The 22,980-nt window shown below is 47.1% G+C and overlaps 1 protein-coding gene across 10 annotated transcripts in view; it reads left to right on the forward strand.

The window, feature by feature from the left end:
• clcnk (chloride channel K) overlaps positions 1-22,980 on the forward strand; it is a 65,049-nt gene that overhangs the window by 31,936 nt on the left and 10,133 nt on the right. For 7 of the 10 annotated variants that reach the window (XM_073031841.1, XM_073031840.1, XM_073031839.1 and 4 more), the window contains exons 7-17: positions 1,470-1,595; positions 1,931-2,015; positions 3,752-3,853; positions 6,151-6,235; positions 6,334-6,507; positions 6,678-6,747; positions 14,481-14,591; positions 15,667-15,880; positions 17,133-17,266; positions 17,463-17,560; positions 19,449-19,532. In XM_073031841.1, the coding sequence (XP_072887942.1) occupies positions 1,470-1,595; positions 1,931-2,015; positions 3,752-3,853; positions 6,151-6,235; positions 6,334-6,507; positions 6,678-6,747; positions 14,481-14,591; positions 15,667-15,880; positions 17,133-17,266; positions 17,463-17,560; positions 19,449-19,532 (1,283 nt within the window). Of the gene's footprint in view, positions 1-1,469; positions 1,596-1,930; positions 2,016-3,751; positions 3,854-6,150; positions 6,236-6,333; positions 6,508-6,677; positions 6,748-14,480; positions 14,592-15,666; positions 15,881-17,132; positions 17,267-17,375; positions 17,561-19,448; positions 19,533-22,980 lie in introns of those variants that run through there. The other 3 variants (XM_073031842.1, XM_073031847.1, XM_073031849.1) reach the window with 2 other exon arrangements.

The following is a 22,980-nucleotide window of genomic DNA, read 5'->3' on the forward strand; positions in this document are numbered from 1 at the left end:
GGCGGTCACTACCTGATGATCAAGTGTGGCTACCCAAGATAGTTTCCTCCTACCTAGCTCATAGATAGTAGTTTGAGTCTTCTGGTATGTAAGGTTCAACAATTCATCGTTCAATCTTGCCTGAATTCAGGCAAAACTTGTATGATTCCAGCATAATCTAAAGAATAAAAGAGCTGGAGGAAAGCATTCTAACAGAAAAATAAGGCAGCAGTTGTAACTCGGGCCTGAGTGGAAGCCATTGCAGAAGAGCAGGAGACCTTTTGCAGATCCTGGAAGGAAAATCAAAAAATCTCTTTTCTTCCACCTGTGGCCAGCAGAGGGCTTCACTGTTCAGCCCATCAGCTGAGGCAAGTTAGGCTTTAGAGTTAAAACACGTCAAATGTGCCCTGCCCAGCGGGCACCTAGCGATGTCTGACTCCACAATTTCTAAAAGGCTTCCATTTAGGAACAGCAAAGACTGCCAAGTCCAGAGAAAGGCTAATTTTCTGCTAGGCTTAAAAAAAAAACAAGAATCTATGAATCTATTGAAGTTATTTTGTTTCAGTCAGGTAAAGCAATCGACCTTTGCAGAGGTAAAGTCACACAAGCATTATTTTGCATTGCTGTTGCAAAGACGGGTTGTATTATTCAAATCCAGTCACAACTGTTAGCAACTGGGGAAATGACCACTTTATCCCAAACTGTTGCCTAGTTCACCTTCAGCAAGACTGAATGTCACCTGCATGGTCATGAAAAGCCAGTTCAGGTCAGAATGGGTGATGCACCATCAATAACTCTCGGAGACGTGAGGCGAGATACAGGCTTTTATTGGCTGGAAGAAAGAACAAGCAGCAAATGACCACCACACTACATCCTGGAGACTGAGGCCGGGGCTGTGTCTCCAATCGCCTTTATACCAGGGTCTGTGGGAGGAGCCACAGGAGCAGTCAGTGGGGGGGGGGGGGGGGTGTCCAGACAGGTATATGTAGTTCACCACAACAGGCCTAAAACCGTTAGACCTTGGGTAATGCTAATGTGCTGTTAGATGTTGGCCAACACACGCATACTTCTAGAGCTAGGGCTGCAGTTTGGAAGCGACTAAGCCCCACTGCACCAGTACAGGATCTAAGAGCTGACTTCACGCCGGGAACACTTGCCCACATTCAGCGGGGCCACCTGAGAAACGTGATCTGATGAATGAGAAAGGAAAGGGGAAACTTTTATTAACAAAGTTACTCCTGACAAGTTATTTTCAAATAACGTTTGTCAAGATAGCTAGAAACCTAACCTGTAGGAATCTACTCACAACAAGCTTGTGGGTGTTGGGCAATCAGTTAAACCGGAGTGTTTAGAGATTGTGCTCACTGAGTGACCAGGATGTTTTGCAATAACGATTAGTGACACTGAACTTGTTGTCCACTAGACGGTCAGGAACTAGCCCTGCCATGATTGCTGATGTTGAAACGTACAATGTGTTCCTTTATTCGCAGGTGTTCTGTTCAGTGTGGAGGTGATGTCTTCCCATTTTGCAGTGCGAAACTATTGGAGGGGATTCTTTGCGGCCACATGCGGAGCATTCATGTTCCGACTGCTTTCAGTGTTCAACAGCGAACAAGGTGAATGAGCAATCCTCAGCCGGTTGTTCTCCACAAATAACAGGGTGAATGTGTGATCTTCAGCAGCGTAATTCTCCACAATGAACAGGGTGAATGTGCAATCCTCAGCCGGTTATTCTCCACCTCAGTGAAGATAAAGGGTCTGCTTTGGAATGGTAACCAGCACAATATGTGGAAACACATCTCTGTGAGCAAGAGGGGAGGAAGGCAGGAAAGTTGGGGGGGGGTGGGGAGCATGTAAACTCCGGACACTTGGATTCAATCACTGCCTGCTTTGAGTTTTGGTTTAAGATTAATTGTAAAACTCATTTTTATGTATTTTTGTTTCCCTGCAGAAACCATCATTGCTCTTTTCAAGACAAAGTTTCAAGTTGACTTCCCGTTTGATTTACCAGAAACGTTAATCTTTATCATCCTTGGGTGAGGTGTCTTCGCAAGTTTGTTGTATGTGACTATTTGAAGGATGTGATTACACTGCAGATTCTCACACACACGACCCATACATCCTTACTGTGCTGTGTCTCAGCTGTCACGTAGCATTTAGCTCACATTGTTACTAGGAGGCTAGAAGACCACTATTTATTCTCCTAAAGCTCATGCCAAGCCTTTGGGTTAGTGTTAAACATTCACTGAATGACAGGGTAAGAGTTAACACAACTGTTGCAGTGTCTAACATTACAAAAGTCAATTTTAATGTATTCTGCAGTCGGCATGATTTTGGTCAAATAGGACCCGTGGCACATTGACATAAAAAGCATATGGAATAAAGTGAGTTTGTGCTGCAGACGTTATTCTGTTCCCTTTATCTAAACAGTTCTGAACTTCAGAGAACTCGTTTGAATGAAAAAAAGATGGGGAAGCACAGTGATCTGTCACAGCCCCAGAATATTTTACCTAACTGACGTGATAAACACAGCATTTGCATCCAGAAACTTGCTTTCTGTTGCTCAGCCCTTGATTTCCATCTGGGCAGTCTCCAACCGGGCGGCACTCTAACTGTATTCTCAAACTTACAGAATTTGGACCCCCCCCCCACCTCTTTTCCCCTTTGTTCTTTTCCCTCCCTCCTTCTAATCCAGCTGGACCCCATCAACCTATCTCCTTTCCCTCCCCACCACATCCATCTGCCCATCACCACACAAACACGCACACACAAAGCCATTTTTTCCTCACCCCACCTCCCTCCCTTTATTCCATGGCTCCACCTTTCACTCCTATCAGATTCCATCGTCTTCATCCCTTTGCCACTTCCACCTCCCAGCCTCTGACATCATTCCCACCAACCCCTCCATCCACCTATCATACCCTCTCTTGGATCCACCTATCACCTCCCAGCCTCTGACATCATTCCCACCAACCCCTGCATCCACCTATCACCTCCCAGCCTCTGACATCATTCCCACCAACTCCTTCCTTCCACCTATCATATCCTCTCTTGGATCCACCTATCACCTCCCAGCCTCTGACATCATTCCCACCAACCCCTTCCTTCCACCTATCACACCCTGTCTTGGATCCACCTATCACCTCCCAGCCTCTGACATCATTCCCACCAATCCCTCCATCCACCTATCACACCCTCTCTTGGAGCCACCTATCACCTCCCAGCTCTTGCTCCACCCCCTTCCCTCCATCTTTTTCGCACTGGCTATCTCCCTCTTCCTGCCAGTCCAGATGAAGGGTCTCAACCCAAAATGTTGTCAGTCCATCTTCCTCCACAGATGCTGCCCGACCTGCTGAGCGTATCCTGCGCTCCTTGTGCAGCATCTGCAGTCTCTGCATTTATGTTGCCACTCTTCAGACTGGAAATGCTTTACGATGCCATAGGCAAATGCCAGTGATTCACACAATCATTGGCAATATCAAACACAACACTGGAGCAATATATTCAGATCTTGGGTGTATCACACGCAGCATTTGTGTCATATAGGCATCCCACATAGTACAGGCGCCACTGTAAGGTACTTGCCCCACTGCTATCGACTCAAGAAGTAATGGCAGCACACCATGATTATGTTAAATTGCTCACCACGTGCACACTGCTGGAATGAAATGGGTGTTCTGCATTGGCACGCTATGAACGTCTCAGTAACAAAGATCTTTCGTTGTTCAGTTTACAATATAACTCCTTTCTCTTCTCTTGCCGGTGTGGTTAGAATTATCTGTGGGATCCTGAGCTGCGTCTACCTCTACTGCCAGCGCCGGCTGCTGCGTTACGTCAAGGGGAACGTTTTCATCCAGAATTTCATGGCAACTGAGTGAGGATGGAATACCATGTATACTGCTTGTGGGAGGCAAAAGTTAGCAGTCGACCCAAGACATTGTTGTGGAGGGGTGGGAAAGGGGAAATATTTTCAGTTGAGGCTTAATGGAATGTCAGAATCATTTCAATTAGAGTCATGGAGTACCACAGCACACAAACAGGCCATTCAGCCCATCTAGTCCATGCCAAACTGTTATTCTGCCTAGTCCAATCAATCCACACAGAAACCAGAATCCTCCATACCCCTCTCATCCATGCACTTATCCAAATTTCTGTTACATTTTTTAATCGGACCCACATCCACCACTTCCGCTGGCAGCTCGTTCCACACTCTCACCACCCTCTGAGTGAAGAAGGGTGACCCCCTTTAAACATTTCACCTTTCACCTTTAAGCTCTGACCTTTAGTTCGAGTCTCACCTAACCTCAGTGGAAAAAGCCTGCTTCCATTCACCCTGTCTATGTTGTTGTTCAGTCGTTAAGTCGGGTCTGACTCTCCGTGATCATGGACTCCTGCACACCAGCCTTCTTGCTGGAAGCCGCCTCTCTAAGATCCCCCAAGCTCATAGGGTACAGACCCAATCTATACCCCTCATAATTCTGTATTGTGAGGTTGCCGATATGGGGTTTAATTTTCTGTTTCACGCAAAATTCCTTTGCAGGTAAATGCTTGCTGAGGAATGAGCCAATGGTCCCTAAAATAAACTTGGACCTTGGATGTGATGCCAAAGTGAGAAATGGGTTTATAGACATGGCAAGAGTAAGGTTAAGATGAATGAAGAAAGAAAAGAGTATGCAGGCCAGATAGAGGATCAATCAGACCAGCAAACCTGCCTCGCTATTTTTCTCCATCAACCTCTGTTCATTTCTTGTCATGATTACCTTAGTTGATACCCAGTCGTTCTGAGTTATAAATCAATAGAAACGATCTTTGCGAACCTTAAAAGCTTGTTGTCGTTTCTTTAGTCGCTCTGCTCTAGTAAAAAACCTTAACTTCTCAGTCAGCCTCTTAGCAAAAATGTCATCCATTATCCCTCGCAAAATCCTACTGAACAAAAACCACGGGTTCCGTTGTTCCGTATGAGAGCATATCTCTTTTAAAATCTGGAGTCTGCCACTGAAGACAAAAATGAAGCGGCTTTTATTCATCACTAGTCTTTGAGAGCAGAGCTACTCAAGGAAGAGAAGTTGGATCCTTGACAAGCAGGAGAGAGGAAGGTGACTGTTGGCTGGGAGGCTGCAGAGCTGAGATTACTCGTGATTTCATTTGATGATGCATCAAGCAGAAGGAGCCAGTGGCCCACTGCTGCCCAAAGTTTATACCCAAAACCGCTCGCTAAGCTCCAAATAAGGTTTTGAACAAATTCAACAAATTTCCTTTGATTTTATTTCTTTTATGCCACGTGTTGGCACGTGGCCAACTGGTTAAGGCGTTGGTCTGGTGATCTGAAGGTTGCTAGTTCGAGCCTTAGCTGAGGCATCATGTTGTGTCCTTGAGCAAGGCACTTAACCACACATTGCTCTGTGACGACACTGGTGCCAAGCCGAATTGGCTCTTGCCCTTCCCTTGGATGACATCAGTGACGTGGAGAGGGGAAACTGCCAGTCTCCCATATGACCCTGCCGAGGCCTGCGCTCTGGAAACTTTCCGAGGCGCAAATCCATGGTCTCTTGAGACTAACGGATGCCTATAAATATTATGCCTCTATATTCAAAACCAGTTGTATAATCTATGAAAAGCTATCATATGCAATGACTAATTTCTCAAAATAAACCTTGCAAATCCTTAGGTTTCCAACATTTTATTTTAATGATGTTTTTCTACAAATGAATCTCAATTCAAGCAACATTCTGCAATCTGATGTTCTTTAATTATGCAGTTGACAAGGCAATAAAATTTGATTCTTTTCCCAGTAGCTTTAGGAGAAATTAGAAATGGGTTGTCACATTTTGATTTACAGTGGATAGCCATTGTGAACAAATACTCCAAAGTTCTGCACTGGAATGGAATGCGCCTGTAGATGTTCCCCTGTGGAATAACAAGAGGGGGGATCTAGCAGAATTCTGTTTAGGTTGAGCTGAGGGCTATCTTCAGTTAGCTGAATTATTCTGAAACTTGAGATGTTGCTGGTCAAAATTCTAGTGAAAGTTCAAAGTTAAAATATTCAGGAAAGACAGACTCAACAAGAATAAGCATCTCTTTCCATGGAAAAATTAACTTGGAAGTATTAAGCTGTGTGAAATTTTGATGGAATTGATCAGGCATTGGCTAATTGCAGCATTCTACCATCAGGAAAACTATATATTCTGGAGTTATGACCTTATTCTTGGCATCCATTACCTTCCCTGCTGGATTGGGGCAGTTCATGGCATCCAGGGTAAGTGTTCCAATTTTTCCATTTATGTAAAGGGAAAATGAAGAGATATCTTTTTGTAGAAAAGTTAGCCTCTGAATGTCTTGCTTCCTTCTGTGCAGCTCAGCATGAAGGAACTTCTCTCCTCGCTCTTCGATCATCGGCCGTGGGGAGTGCTTTCCCAGAATACAACACTTAACGTTCACACAAGAGTGGATCCTGACAACCTCTGGATTGACTGGTGTCACCCGACCTTCACTTTCTACGGCACCTTGCTCTTCTTCTTATTCATGAAGGTAGTTGCGAAGGTCTCCACTCCCGGCAACGTAAAGCTCTGTCTCTTTAAGTGTTTTCCCAAAGTGGGCGTATAATTCCCAGGCTCAAAGGTGCAGGGAGGGACATACAATAAGGAGCAATATGTGGGGGTTCAGCCTAGGCTGATTCTGCCTTGTTTCTTCTTCTGCAGTTTTGGATGTTGATTCTTGCCACCACCATGCCAATGCCAGCTGGATATTTCATGCCCGTACTTATATATGGTAAGTTCAAACCACGCTTACATATGGTACAATCTAACCATACTTATATATGGTAAGTTCAAACCACGCTTACATATGGTACAATCTAACCATACTTATATATGGTAAGTTCAAACCACGCTTACATATGGTACAATCTAACCGTACTTATATATGGTAAGCTCAAACCATGCTTACATATGGTACAATCTAACCATACTTATATATGGTAAGTTCAGAAAAGCACCCTATCATTTACAAAGAAAAATGTTTTGAAGTGCAAAATTCCAGCAGGTAAGGTGCCCTGTCCACGACAGAGCAGATGTTAAAGTTATATTAAATCAAAGGAAGAGGCTTATAAAGTTGTGAGAAGTAGCAGCATGCCTGAGAATTGGGAATATTTTAGAATTCGGCAATGGAGGATCGAGAAATTGACAAAGAAAGTGAAGACAGAATGTGAGATTAATTTGGCAAGAAACCTCTGAACAATTGTAAGAACTTCTACTGATACACTGAAAAGAAAATGCTGGTAAGAGCAGATATAGTTGCTTTAGAGAGAGAAGGAAAACCTGAAATTGGAGAGCAAAGAGTCAGCAGAGAAATTCCGAAGTGGCTTTCACCCACCTTCATGGGAAAAGACAAAAATAAATGAAGTATCACCAAAAATGAAGGAATTCAGCATTAATAAATAATAAAGTACTGAAAGAGCTGGTGAGATGAGAAGCCAAAAAGTCCCAAGATCCTAGAGTTTAGTAAGATCTGGCTGCAGAGAAAGTGAGTGCTTTGGTTGTGATCTTCCAAAACTCTACAGGTTCCGGAATTGTTCCTGTAGATTTGCAGACTGGAAATGTGACCCCACTATTTAAACAAGGAGGAAGGGAGGAGTGGAACTCGTTGATCTGTCAGCCCAGCATCAGTGGGAATGAAAATGTTGGTATCAGCAATGGATAATGTGATGAAGATCACTTTGTAAAGAATAATAGAAGTGAGTAGATTCAGCATGGATTAATGAAAGAGAAATCATGTCCGACTAATGTATTGGAGTTGTTTGAGGAAGTGGCCTGTATAAAATCTAAGGGAGAATCTGTAAATGTCATGTATTTAGATTTCCAGACTTTAGTTAGCAGTGAATGAGGTGAGTGAGTGAGTGAGGCCTTTGTTGGTCATGTCCTAGATGTTTAGATACACGAGCCTGGGCAGTACGATATTCAGATTCAGATTCAGATTCAGTTTATTGTCATTTAGAAACCACAAATGCAATGTAGTTAAAAAATGAGACAACGTTCCCCCAGAATGATATCACAAAAGCATATAACAAAACAGACTACACCAGAAAATCCACATAACGTTTGGCAATCCCCAATCCAGAGTCCGGAGAGGCTGCTGCGTATTAATATCGCGCTACCGTCTTAGCGCGTTCCCCGGAAAGGAGCTCCAAATCCACCAGACAAAACAAGACCAAAAACTAAAGCTACAAGACCTGCAAAAACCACATAATTACAACATGTAGTTACAACAGTGCAAACATTAGCATAATTGATCAAAAACAGACCATGGGCACAGTAAAAGTAGTCCAAAGATGTTAAAAGACTATAAGTTTGAAAGAAATCACCACACAGATTCCACAAGTCCTCAGGGTCCCGATTTAACTCGTCATCCCACGCCGGCGGCAGAAGGGAATACCCCCGCTGTGGAATTCCATGGCACCGCCCGACTCAGCCTCGCAGACGCAGCACACAATGAAAGCTCCGTCGAATCCAGCCTCGCAGATGCAGCACACACTGAAAGCGACCTAACCGCAGCGGACTCCGAGTCCGTCGAACCTCCGAGCCTCCGACCATTCCCTCCGGCACAGCTTCTCTGAGCACCATCTTCTGCTGAGCGTATTAAGAAGCCCCCGCCAACAGCCATCAGCAACGTGACCCTGAGGACTGGGGGCCTGTTCTTCCCAGCAGAGACCCGGACCTCACAGCAGCAGCAGCAACGAAGAAGGTCTTCCTGGAGATTTCCAGATGTTCCTCCATGCTCCCACGTCCATTTTTCATCCGGTTATGATTGCGCACGGCACCCTGCTTCACAAATAACAGATCATCAGCTCTGGAGTGGCCGCTGCAAGCTGCGTCATGCCGCCATCTTGGATTCATCTCCATTGATATGGAGAGAAAGCTGTTGCCCATGCAGCAAGCTCCCCCTCTCCATGCATCCGATGAACCCAAAGGAACGGCAAAGACCGATACACTTTGGCACCAGCAGCATCGCAGGAGCTGTCAGCCAGCGTTGAACCCAATGTTGGACTGCCTTAGGGGCTCCAGCTCTGGACTTATCCCTTGGGGTTTACTCCTGAAGCCTTCTCCATGAACAGGAAAAGTCGCAAGGCAGCGGAGGTTTGAGATCAGAGTTTTCCTTTTCCTAGATGAGCTGCCAACCACAGCTGATGAGCCCCGTCTGCTCAAAGCGACCGGTTTTAGGGCGGCCGTAACCCGCCTTTGTCACTCCTCCTGTTAGTAGAAATGGTTCGGCTGGGCTTAGTAGTTAAGCCACATGTGAAAGCCAGAAGCTGGACTTGGTTGTCAGCGGCAATTTGAGGCGCACACTATTGGATAGTTAGTGGGAGCTTGTCCCCGTTACAACCCACAGCTATAGCAAGCTTAATGAACCATGTTAGTCAATAGAATACATGTAATTGTAACTAATGTACTGGCATAAATTAAGTGTTGGTTAATAAAGCGAACATAAAGAGTAGGAATAATCAGATATGACTTAGATTGGCTGGTGATGACTATCAGCTACCACAAGCATTGGGATTTGAGCCCAGCTGTTCACAGTCCCTAGCAATGACTCAGCTGAATGGGTCAAATGTCATATATTACAAATTTGCTGAGAGTATAAAATCGGATAGTTTTGTGAGCCGAGATGGGGACGTAAAGAGACTTCAAACAGATTTGGACACTTTGAATTAGTAGGCAGGAATATGGCAGATGGAATATAACATTGAAAAATAGGAGGTCGTCCATTTTAGTGCATAGAACAGCAAAATGGAGCGCAGTTAAAAGGTGAGAAATTGTGAACCTTTAATATTTAAGGAGACCCAGCTGTTCTAGTATGCAATCCCCTGAAAGTTAAATTGCAGATGCATCAAGCCACTGGGAACACAATAAAACAATCGGTACGTTGGTCTTCAATATTAAATGAACTGAGAACGGGAACGGGGCCTTGGTGAAAACACACATTGAATATTGTGTGCTGTAAATCACAAATACAAGAAAATACTCAGATGCTGGAAATCCAAAGCGACATGCACAAAATGTTGGAGGAACTCAGCAGGTCAGGCAGCATCTATAAAAATGGATAAACAGTCGACGTTTTGGGCCCGAGACCCTTCATCAGGACTGGGGAGGAGTGGTGGAGATGTCTGAGTTAAGCAGCTGGGGGAGGGGAAAGTGGCTGGTTGGAAGGTGATAGGTGGAGCCAGGTTGGCGGGAAAGGTCGAGGGCTGGAGGAGAAAGAATCTGATAGGAGAGGAGAGTGGACCATAGGAGAAAGGGAAGGAGGAAGGGATCCAGGGGGAAGTAATAGGCAGATGAAAAGAAGTAAAAGGTCAGAGTGGGGAACAGAGGAGGGGAAAGTTTATTTATCGGAAGGAGAAATCAATATTCATACCATCAGGTTGGATGGTTTTGGTAATTATTAACTTAAAAACGTTACTTACCAGAACAAGACTACAAGGAAGAATTATGAAATGGCGGGTTGTATTGTACGGTGAGGGACTGAGTAACCTAGACCTTCGTCATTCAAGTTTGGAAGGATGAGAGACAATCTCACTGAAACTTAGACTACTCTGTCAGGAGTGGATGTAGGAAGGATGATTACTCTGGGTGAAGTGTCTAAATCTGATTGTCAGAGTCTCAGAATAAAGAGAAGGTTGTTCAGGACTGAAACAAGGAGCATTTTCTTCATTAAGAAAAGGCTGTGACTCTTGGAACTCTCTACCATGGTGGCTCTGAAGGCCCAGTTATTTGTGCATTGCATTCGAAGCAGACTGCGATAGCTTGCTGGGTATGAAAGGAATCAGGTGACATAGGAAAAGTGGAGGAACATCGTGCCGGGTAGAAGATCAGTCGTAATCTTGATGGATGTTGAAGAAGGTTCAATTGGCTAAATGTCACATTCCTCCTGTCAGTTCTTGTGCTTAAACAAGAGATTCTGCAGATGCTGGAAATCCAGAGTAACACACACAATATGCTGAAGGAACTGTGGAGAGAAATAAAGAGTTGATACTTCAAGCCAAGTCCTTTCATCAGGATTTTAAGCTTTAATGTTTTATACCTTGTTAGAGGTGATTACAGGTCTCAAACATTTTTCGCCTTGAACCAATCACCTGCCTCCAAACCCTTACCTTTCCTGATAAGGATTCATTGTAAGGTTGAACAGGCTCAGTCTGTGATCTTTCAAGAATTTTACAGTCTTATGCTTGTTGATACACATAGGATCACAGTTTAACCCTCTCACCTGTCTTAGAGTTGTGGTGAACTACATATACCTGTCTGGACTGCTCCTGTGGCTCCTCCCACAGACCCCTGCTGACTGCTCCTGTGACTCCTCCCACAGACCCCCTGATGACTGCTCCTGTGGCTCCTCCCACAGACCCCCCCCCGCTGACTGCTCCTGTGGCTCCTCCCACAGACCCCCTGCTGACTGCTCCTGTGGCTCCTCCCACTGACCCCTGCTGACTGCTCCTGTGGCTCCTCCCACAGACCCCTGTATAAAGGCGACTGTGGCTCCTCCCACAGACCCCCCGCTGACAGCTCCTGTGGCTCCTCCCACAGACCCCCCCCCCCCGCTGACTGCTCCTGTGGCTCCTCCCACAGACCCCCTGCTGACTGCTCCTGTGGCTCCTCCCACAGACCCCTGCTGACTGCCCCTGTGGCTCCTCCCACAGACCCCTGCTGACTGCTCCTGTGGCTCCTCCCACAGACCCCTGCTGACAGCTCCTGTGGCTCCTCCCACAGACCCCTGCTGACTGCTCCTGTGGCTCCTCCCACTGACCCCCGCTGACTGCTCCTGTGGCTCCTCCCACAGACCCCTGCTGACTGCTCCTGTGGCTCCTCCCACAGACCCCTGCTGACTGCTCCTGTGGCTCCTCCCACTGACCCCTGCTGACTGCTCCTGTGGCTCCTCCCACAGACCCCCCCCCCGCTGACTGCTCCTGTGGCTCCTCCCACAGACCCCTGCTGACTGCTCCTGTGGCTCCTCCCACAGACCCCTGCTGACTGCTCCTGTGGCTCCTCCCACTGACCCCTGCTGACTGCTCCTGTGGCTCCTCCCACAGACCCCTGCTGACTGCTCCTGTGGCTCCTCCCACAGACCCCTGCTGACTGCTCCTGTGGCTCCTCCCACAGACCCCCTGCTGACTGCCCCTGTGGCTCCTCCCACAGACCCCCTGCTGACTGCTCCTGTGGCTCCTCCCACAGACCCCTGCTGACAGCTCCTGTGGCTCCTCCCACAGACCCCCCCCGCTGACTGCTCCTGTGGCTCCTCCCACTGACCCCCGCTGACTGCTCCTGTGGCTCCTCCCACAGACCCCTGCTGACTGCTCCTGTGGCTCCTCCCACAGACCCCCTGCTGACTCCTCCCACAGACCCCCTGCTGACTGCTCCTGTGGCTCCTCCCACAGACCCCTGCTGACTGCTCCTGTGGCTCCTCCCACAGACCCCTGCTGACTGCTCCTGTGGCTCCTCCCACAGACCCCCTGCTGACTGCTCCTGTGGCTCCTCCCACAGACCCCTGCTGACTGCTCCTGTGGCTCCTCCCACAGACCCCTGCTGACTGCTCCTGTGGCTCCTCCCACTGACCACCGCTGACTCCTCCCACAGACCCCTGCTGACTGCTCCTGTGGCTCCTCCCACAGACCCCCTGCTGACTGCTCCTGTGGCTCCTCCCACAGACCCCCTGCTGACTGCTCCTGTGGCTCCTCCCACAGACCCTGCTGACTGCTCCTGTGGCTCCTCCCACAGACCCCTGCTGACTGCTCCTGTGGCTCCTCCCACTGACCCCCTGCTGACTGCTCCTGTGGCTCCTCCCACTGACCCCCTGATGACTGCTCCTGTGGCTCCTCCCACAGACCCCCTGCTGACTGCTCCTGTGGCTCCTCCCACAGACCCCTGCTGACTGCTCCTGTGGCTCCTCCCACAGACCCCTGCTGACTGGTCCTGTGGCCCCGCCCACAGACCCCTGCTGACTGCTCCTGTGGCTCCTCCCACTGACCCCCTGCTGACTGCTCCTGTGGCTCCTCCCACTGACCCCCTGATGACTGCTCCTGTGGCTCCTCCCACAGACCCCCTGCTGACTGCTCCTGTGACTCCTCCCACAGACCCCCTGCTGACTGCTCCTGTGGCTCCTCCCACAGACCCCCTGCTGACTGCTCCTGTGGCTCCTCCCACAGACCCCTGCTGACTGCTCCTGTGGCTCCTCCCACAGACCCCCCGCTGACTGCTCCTGTGGCCCCGCCCACAGACCCCTGCTGACTGCTCCTGTGGCTCCTCCCACTGACCCCCTGCTCCTGTGGCTCCTCCCACAGACCCCCCGCTGACTCCTCCTGTGGCTCCTCCCACTGACCCCTGCTGACTGCTCCTGTCACACCTCCCACAGACCCCCTGCTGACTGCTCCTGTGGCTCCTCCCACAGACCCCCCACTGACTGCTCCTGTGGCTCCTCCCACAGACCCCCGCTGACTGCTCCTGTGGCTCCTCCCACAGACCCCCCACTGACTGCTCCTGTGGCTCCTCCCACAGACCCCCGCTGACTGCTCCTGTGGCTCCTCCCACAGACCCCTGCTGACTGCTCCTGTGACTCCTCCCACAGACCCCTGCTGACAGCTCCTGTGGCTCCTCCCACAGACCCCTGCTGACTGCTCCTGTGGCTCCTCCCACAGACCCCTGCTGACTGCTCCTGTGGCTCCTCCCACAGACCCCCTGCTGACTGCTCCTGTGGCTCCTCCCACAGACCCACTGCTGACTGCTCCTGTGGCTCCTCCCACAGACCCCTGCTGTCTGCTCCTGTGGCTCCTCCCACAGACCCCCTGCTGTCTGCTCCTGTGGCTCCTCCCACAGACCCCCCCCCCGCTGACTGCTCCTGTGGCCCCTCCCACAGACCCCTGCTGTCTGCTCCTGTGGCTCCTCCCACAGACCCCCTGCTGTCTGCTCCTGTGGCTCCTCCCACAGACCCCCCCCCCGCTGACTGCTCCTGTGGCTCCTCCCACAGACCCCTGTATAAAGGCGATTGAGGCCTGAGCCCAGCCTCATTCTCCAGGATGTAGTGTTGTTCATTCTTCCAGTCAATAAAAGCCGATATCTCACTTCTTACGTCTCAGAGTGAGTTATTGATGGTGCATCAAGAGTAGAACTGAGCGTCTCCTCCAGATAGTCTGGAGTAGAAACCTCCTGTAATATATGGAGTTCCTTTGCCGGGGAGGATGCAGGTGTCACCAGTAGTGAACTGACAGCTGCTCTGCTTTCTTGTGGAAAAGGAATGTATCTAGTCTGATTATAGTTGACTACAAGGAAGAGGATGTAGAATTTGTCCTCAAGTTAATTGGAGATAGAAATTCGGTCTCTCTCCAGAAGGGTAATAGGATTTGTGCATTGGCTGCACGGAGTTCTCCTTTCTCAGGAGAACTTTATATCTGCATTTTATTTTGGTGGAAAAGAATGGGTTTATAAAGTAATATACTTCCCTGTCTCCTTCGGGTTGTGTAGGTGCCGTTATCGGTCGAACTGTGGGAGAACTGATGGCTTCTATATTTCCTAATGGCATCAAGTCAGAAGGTGTTTTGAACCCAATAATCCCGGGGGGATATGCCCTTGCAGGCAAGTATGTGGTGATACTGGACTTTGTAAATCTGCTACTATATTGTTGGTTTATCTCCCCTGACCTACCCTGCAGGAGTAGTCCTAAGTCGTCCCTTGCACTGCAGATGTGATGGGGTATCCCAGTCAGTAGGTTCCTAGGGGAAAAGGTCAGTATAGGTCAGTTGTGAGGCTGTTTGATTACTTGAATCCTGGGCCATCACGCTCTTTTACATTATATTCCTCTGAATGGATATAACCCCATATTTCAGAGTCAGGTTTAATATCACCGGCATATGGTGTGAAATTTGTTAACTTTATGGCAGCAGGACAATGAAATACACAATAATAGAGAGAAAAACATTGCGAATTGCAGTAGTTTTACATATATTAAATAGTTAACTTAAATAAGTGGTGCAAAAAAAAAGAAATAAAAAAAGTAGTGGGGTAATGTTCATGGGTTCAATGTCCATTTAAGAATCCGGTGGCAGAGGGGAAGAAGCTGTTCCTGAATCGCTGAGAGTGTGCCTTCAGGCTCCTGTACCTCCTTCCTGATGGTAGCAATGAGTACAAGGCATGTCCTGGGTGATGGGCGCCGCCCTTCTGAGGCACCGCTCCTCGAAGATGTCCTGGATACTGCGGAGGCTGTCCATGATGGAGCTGATTAATTTTACAACTCTCTGCTCCTCACTTCGATCCTGTGCAGTAGCCCCCACCACCCCCCCCCCATACCAGAAGGTGATGCAGCCCCTTAGAATGCTCTCTGGGATCCATCTGTGGAAAATTGTGAGTGTTTTTGGTGTCATACCAAATCTCCTCAAACTCCTAATGAAATATAGCTGCTGTCTTGCCTTCATAGCCCACCAATATGTTGGGCCCAGAATAAGAATAGATCCTTAGAGATATTAACACCCAGGAGCTTGAAATTGCTCACTCTTTCCATTTCTCATCTATATTTAGCCAAGATTCCCTTTCTATGGCACCCAAGCTCTGTCTTTGAGCAGTCCCATCTGATTAGGTTGTTATATGAAGCTGTAGCCAGTATCTCCGATAATCTTGTAAAGAGTACAAAATAATCTTCTTTTTATCTTGACAGGAGCAGCAGCATTCTCTGGAGCCGTGACCCATACTTTGTCCACAGCGCTACTGGTGTTCGAGCTCACCGGTCAAATAGCTCATGTTCTACCTGTATTACTGGCTGTACTTGTGGCAAACGCCATCGCACAGAAATTGCAACCTTCGTTCTACGATGGAACCATCATTGTGAAGAAGCTGCCGTATTTACCCAGAATACGGAGCACTGATGTTGGGTACGTGTGATTCCGATGGGAGGTTGCTGGATGTGGCAGGCACTAACGGGTAATGGTAGGCACGTAACGGAAATTTACTAGCTTGAGCTGTACGAATTGGAATTGGTTTATTATTGTCACATGTACTGAGATATCTCGTTTTTCATACTCTTCACACAGATCAACTCATTACACAGTGCACTGAGGTAGAAAGAGGTAAAACAATTCAGTATGGAAGCTAAAGAGGAGTACAGTGCAGGTTGATGTTAAAGTGGGTATGTTGTGAGGTGTGTGTTTGAGTGAAACTTTGGTACCCTGCACACCCTGCAGCCGTAACCAGGTTTCCTGCGTCCTTTCTCCTCCTCCTTTAGAGCTGGAGGAGGGTGTGTGGGGCCCGGATTCTGCCTCATAACATTGCGGCAAGACACTGGCGAGGCCGTACCTGCACGAATGTGTACAGTTTAGGTTACACTTTTGTCGGAAGCACGTCACTAAGCTGGAAAGAGTGCGAAGAGGAATTGTACAAGGTTGAGGGCCAGAGTCATAGAGAGAGGCTGAGCAGTTTAAGACTTTATTGGAGCATAGGAGACTCCGGGGTGGATGACATTAAAAGGGTTTATGAAATCATGAGGGGCTTGGATAGGGTGAATGCACAAGGAATCCAAGGAATGGGAATCAAAAGGTGGGGACACAGGTTTAAAGAGAGAGGAGAAGATTTAAAAGAGACCCGAGGAACAACTTCTTCATGTGGAGGGTTGTGCATCTATGGAACAAGCTGCCAGAGGAAGTGACTGAGGTAGGGACAACTACAACATTTTCAAGACACTTGGACAGGTACATGAATAGGAAAGGTTTAGAGCAGGCGTTCCCAACCTTTATTATGCCACGGAGCCTCACCGTTAACCGGGGGGTCCATGGACCCCAAGTTGGGAACCTGTGGTTTAGAGGGTTATGGACCAAACACGGACAAATGGGACTGGCTTAGATGGGAGTCCTGGTTGGCATGGAAGAGATGGGCTGAAGGGCCTGGTTCAGTGACTCTACAACAACCCACCCAGCCCAGGAACACCCGTTGCCCTAGGTTAATGTTCTCCCCGTCACCTCTCAAACTCTGTTCATCTTTGTCTTTGGTCTAACTGGAGTCAGCCTGCCCGACCCGCTCCGTGTTACCGCTATCGCACACGCGTTAGACACCCGCACGTCGCTGCTTCGGACCACTGTCAGTAGGTTGAATCTGCCTGTTACAGTACGATGGCACTCACCCATTCTTCAGCTCTTACAGTGTGACGGTGGAACAGTTCATGAACACCAAGTTCAAGTGTGTGGATCCAAGCAGCAGCTACAGAGACATTTTGCAAGTGATAACCTCCAGCTCCAATGCCGTATATCCTGTAGTTGAGAATGCAGGTAATAAACTTCAAAATTATAGAAACTCCTCTTCACCACCCTCAGTTTTCCAATGTGTGCAGGAGTGAGCTTCTGCATTTTTTTATGGCTTTCCTTTATTTCACTTCAGGTCTTGAGCTTTGCAGCTTCTCACTTTGGCTGCCTCATAACGCACTTGCCCCTCGAGCCTAAGCAGAGGTTTGATTTCTGTTACCAGAGTCCATGGTGCTCGTGGGATCCGTTCAAAGGAGTGAACTTACCAATTTTCTTCAGACTCAAGCAGAACAGAAAAGCCACGAAGAAAATTTGCCACTGGTAAGCAAACTGCGGGGCACTGGAACGATGGGCTGAATGGTCTCGCTGATATATATTTATTTTATTTATTCATTGACAGGGCAGACTAGAGCCTTCTGGCCCTTTGTGCGCCACCGACCAGCAATCCCCTGATTTAATCCTAACCTAATCATGGGACTATTTACAATAACCAATTAACTTACTGTGGTGAACTACATATACCTGTCTGGACACCCCCCCCCCCCCCCACCGCTGACTGCTCCTGTGGCTCCTTCCACGGACCGTGGCTCCTCCCGCAGACCCCGGTATAAAGGCCTCACAGCCCCGGCCTCAGTCTCCAGGATGTAGTGTGGTGGTCATTTGCTGCTTGTTCTTTCTTCCAGCCAATAAAAGCCTATATCTCGCCTCACGTCTCCGAGAGTTATTGATGGTGCATCACTTACCAACCGATATGTTTTTGCAATGTGAGAGGAAACACGCATGGTCTTGGGGAGAACATACAAACTCCTTATGGGCATTGGCGGGAATTGAACCCAGGTCACCTGTACTGTCATTATGAACCTTATACTGAACGAGCCTAATTTCATGATTAATTATGGCTCATTATTTGATTTTTTAACCCAGTTATTGCATAATCTAAGGAAATATTATGACTGACTTGCCACGTCAGACTAAAGTTCTGGAAAAATAGAGTTTTTAAAAACAATAATGAATGCTTTTCATGTTGCAGACACTCTAGCATGTCATCCATGATTCCCTTTTTAAAAAATCATCTTCTATTTGTTAGTAATTTTGAATCCAAGCTGTTGCTTTTCTTCCCAGTCAAAGTTATAAGAATATTTAAAAATACAGGAGTAGCGTTGACCATTCAACAAGATCTTGCCTGATCCATTTCTTGATCACCACTTCCAGCACTAACCTCCTGTCATTTGGTTCTCTTAATATCAAAAAATCTAAACTGTTAAAATGCTTCGAGGCATTGTCAAGCAGAGCACGGCATCAAACAACTCAAGGTCCCACTTGATAGTAATGGAGAATTTGGATAATGAGGAAGGTTGAAAGGAGAATTTAAAGTTTATGCCAACTTATGTCTGTCCTCATCTTGCAATGTACTGTGCCTCTGCTAATTTTCATGGCAGTTTTACATATGTATGTGTGCAGTGATGACAATAATCTTGAATTTGAACTTGAACTTAAATGAAGGAAAAGAGGTGGAGAGGTTCTGGGGGAGAGGAAGAATTTCATAGGCGGATGAAGTGTATGCTAGTAATGGTGTACAAACAAACTTAGTGATGATGAAGAGGCCATATTCAATGGAGTGGAGATTGCTTGAGGGGATTGGAGGGTTTGTGGAGATTTAGAGATGATGAAGACTGTGGATTGTGAATAAGGATGAGAAGTTTAAGACGGGCAGTGTTTAACCAGAAGCCACTGCAGATTAGCTAGGACATGGCCAAGAGTTAAGCGGCTAGGACACCAGCAGAAGAGTTTTAGAGGACCTCGGTTTATGGAGTATGAAATGATGCAACTGGAAGTGTGCAGGAATTGTCAAAGACGTGGAAGGAAGTTTCAAGAGCAGAGAGTGTTGAGTGGGGCAGACATGAAAATGGCCATTCTTGGCACAGATAATATGATTCAAAGATTTCCTTGGAGCAGAGGTTCCCAGACTGGGGTTCATGGATCCTTTGCTTAATGGTATTGGTCCATGACATAAAAAAGGCTGGGAGCCTCTGCCTTAGAGTCCAATATAACATCAAGGATCGAAAGAGCCCAGTTGAATTCCAAACTGATGCCAGACAATGGGAGAGAAAACGTTTGTTTAATTCCTTCATTTATAATTCCGGAATAAATGTCATTGCATTGCTGTGAAAAAGAAACCTCAGGTTGAAATCAGTCTTTTTGTTTGCAGAAGGAAGTGAATGGAAACCTTAAGGGAAAATGGCATATTGATCCGATAACCTTCCAACTCTCTCCAAGTACATCACTACATCAGGTAAATAAATCAAAGTCTAGGAAGGAAACTGATATGAAACTGAGTATCAGGATATTCACAGGTTTAGACTATAATTGCAGTCATTTTGCAGGGTTAGTCTTAAACTCTAATCTAATATTCATCATAATTAATTAGAAATAAAAGATTGAACTGTTTCCTGAGTGTGTTTCTGCAAGTAGCTGAACACAAGTCATGCACATATGGTGTCTGTTTCTATATGGGCATACAAAAAGGCTCAAGGAACAAGTCGTGAACAACCTGCATTTCTGTCACGTGTGGCAAGGGAAAAATATCGGTAAGACAATCCTTTTCTCTTCCTCAAACAGTGCCAAGGTCTTTTTTAAAATCATCTCCATGTAGGTGAACACTTGAGCTGGAAGACAGAACATGATCATCAGAATCAGGTTTATTATCACCGGCATGTGACGTGAAATTTGCCAACTTTGCAGCAGCAGTTCAATGTGATACATAATCTAGAAAAAAACAAAGTAAAATAATAATAATAAATAAATAAATAAGCAAATCAATTGCACTATACGTATATTACATAGATTAAAAATCCGTGCAAAAATAGAAATAATATATATTTTAAAAGTGAGCTAGTGTCCAAGGGTTCAATGTTCATTTAGGAATCGGATGGCAGAGGGGAAGAAGCTGTTCCTGAATCATTGAGTGTGTGCCTTCAGAATTCTGTACCTCCTACCTGATGGTAACAGCAAGGAAAGGGCATGCCCTGGGTGCTGGAGGTCCTTAATAATAGACGCTGCCTTTCTGAGACACTGCTCCCTGAAGATGTACTGGGTACTTTATTGGCTAGTGCCCAAGATGGAGCTGACTAGATTTACAACCCTCTGCAGCTATTTTCGGTCCTGTGCAGTAGCTCCCCCACCCCCACAACCAGACAGTGATGTAGCCTATCAGAATGCTCTCCACGGTTCATCTATTGAAGTTTTTGAGTGTATTTGTTGACATGCCAAATCTCTCCAAACTCCTAATGAAACGCCTTCTTTATAACTGCATCAATATGTTGGGACTGGGTTAGATCCTCAGAGATCTTGACACCCAGGAGCTTGAAACTGCTCACTCTCCTCCATGGAACAGTGCCTGACAGCTAGGTGGTCTATCTACAAACGTTTGTAGATCATGCACTCACATCCAGGAGAGGATCTTTAACCTGAAACCCTCTCACTCAAGAGGCAGGAATTGCCAGTGTAATCTATCTATCACCTAGACTCAAGTGAAGCAGAATTTGTTCTGAAATGTAGGAGTGGGTAGGAAGGGGAGAGTTAGAGGTTGGTGAAGTCTCTCGAGCCAGTTAGCTGACATTTCTATTACCCTATCCCCTCCCTCATGACCGCCAAATAGCCAGCATCTTCCTCCCTCTGGTTCACCATCTCCTTCTCTTTATTCCATGGTCTACTGTCCTCTTCTAACAGACTCTATCTTATTCAGCCCTTTACCTATCCCCTCCTGGCTTCTCACATCATTCCCCTCCAATTCCTCCACCCTCCCCTCCCTTTTATTCTGATCTCTGTCTTCGTTCTTTCCAGACAGGATGAAGGATCTCGGCCTGAAACATCGATTGTTCATTTTCTTCCTTAGATGCTGCCTGACCTGCTGGAGTTCTTCCAGCATCTTCTGTGTTTCGTTCTGGATTTGCAGCATCTGCAGCTTTCTTGTGTCTGTGCTTCCATTTGTCTGAAACCTCACATATTGTAGTTGGTCTAAGTGCACAGGGAGTTTTTATCTTTTATTTTTATTTATTGAGATACATTGTGGAATCGGCCCTTCTGGCCCCTCCAGCTGTCCCCCTGATTTAACCCTCGCCTAATCACAGGACAATTTACAATGACCATTTAACCCACCAACCAGTACGTCTTTGGACTGTGGGAGGAAACCGTAGCACCCGGAGGAAACCCACATGGTCACGGGGAGAACGTGCAAACTCCTCACAAGCAACGATGGGAATTGAACCCGGGCCACCAGCACTGTAAAGCATTGTGCTAACCATCACGGAACTAGCCAGAACTTCCTAGTATAATTTTCAATAACTGTAATTATCAGGGTGAAGGATATCTATGTTGGGGAATGCATTGATTTCTTCCATTGACAGGAAACCATTAGCTGTCCAAGATCAGATAAAAACTGGGCTCATACAAAGTAATCTTCCTCAACTGTAACCTAACCATATGCTTTACTACAGACTGAGAAGAGTATCATCTATCACACTTGGCATAGTAGCATTATTGTACATTAGCCTAGACGGACTTAATAGTAGCATTGAAATGTCACCGACCGAAAATTCCACGATAGTCAGGTTATCACTCTCTTCTCTTACCTGATATTTTCAGTCCATATTGTTACAGTGTCATCAGCAACATGACTGCTTCAGCCGTGTGTGCAACACAGTTTCTTGGCCCTCTTTCAAAACGTCCCACTGTAACCAAAATGATCAACGGAGACGGAACTAAAAAGGATGAGGACTTGAGCTCTGGCAGCTGTCTGCCTGACAAATCCGGGAATATGGAAGTTGTGGGACTGCTTTGTGGAGATTCCACCCTATATTTAGATCCCAGCCTTTATGCTTCTTGGTGCCCGGAGCACAATGGGTTCCTGTCGGGGTCGCGGAGCCAGAACATCAGTGACCTGAGGGTCAACCACTGCAGGCGTCAGCTCCAGGCTGGAGTTTGTGAGATTGGGGAACGTCACCACTCTGGAAAACCGCTGACACAAACTTCCAATGGAACTCTGGTGTCAGGTGGGGAAGAATAAGAGGATGGAAAAAGAAAGCTTTAATACTTTTAAAAACATACTCTCCATAATTGTGGTCCATGTCATTTCCTTGCCGGTGAGTGTGGTCAGGTCTTTGACTCTGTTCTGGGCTTAGAGACAGAGTAGAGATCAGGAGGGTCTCAGGTTCAGGCTCCTTGTACATTTAGATCAGGGGGTCTCAACCTTTTTAATGCCATAGACCATGACCTTTAAGCAAAGGGTCCATGGACCCCAGGTTGGGAACCCCTGATTTGGATGCTTTAAGCAGTCATAAATTAATTGGGTGGTCCATGGTCATACCCAAGTGTATGCCCAGGTGAAGGCAGAGCACTGTGTTGAATAGGCTTCCAACTTTCACTGTGTAAATCAAGGTAGCCAAAGGAGTTGAATGACTTCAGACCTGTTGCCTTGACGTCGCACGTGATGAAGACCATGGAGCGGCTGATAATACAGAATCTGAGGCCACAGACCAGGCACGCCCAGGATCCTCTTCAGTTTGCGTATAAGGAGAAGGTGGGAGTGGAGGATGCTATCACGTATTTGCTGCACAAATCACTCTCTCACCTAGAGGGGGTCAGTTGTGCTGTGAGGATTACATTCCTTGACTTCTCTAGTGCCTTTAACACCATCCAGCCCAAGATCTTAAGGCACAAACTAACGGAGATGGGAGTAGACT

The sequence above is a fragment of the Hemitrygon akajei genome, chromosome 29, assembly GCF_048418815.1.
Source record: "Hemitrygon akajei chromosome 29, sHemAka1.3, whole genome shotgun sequence".
Classification (NCBI taxonomy): Eukaryota; Metazoa; Chordata; class Chondrichthyes; order Myliobatiformes; family Dasyatidae; genus Hemitrygon; species Hemitrygon akajei.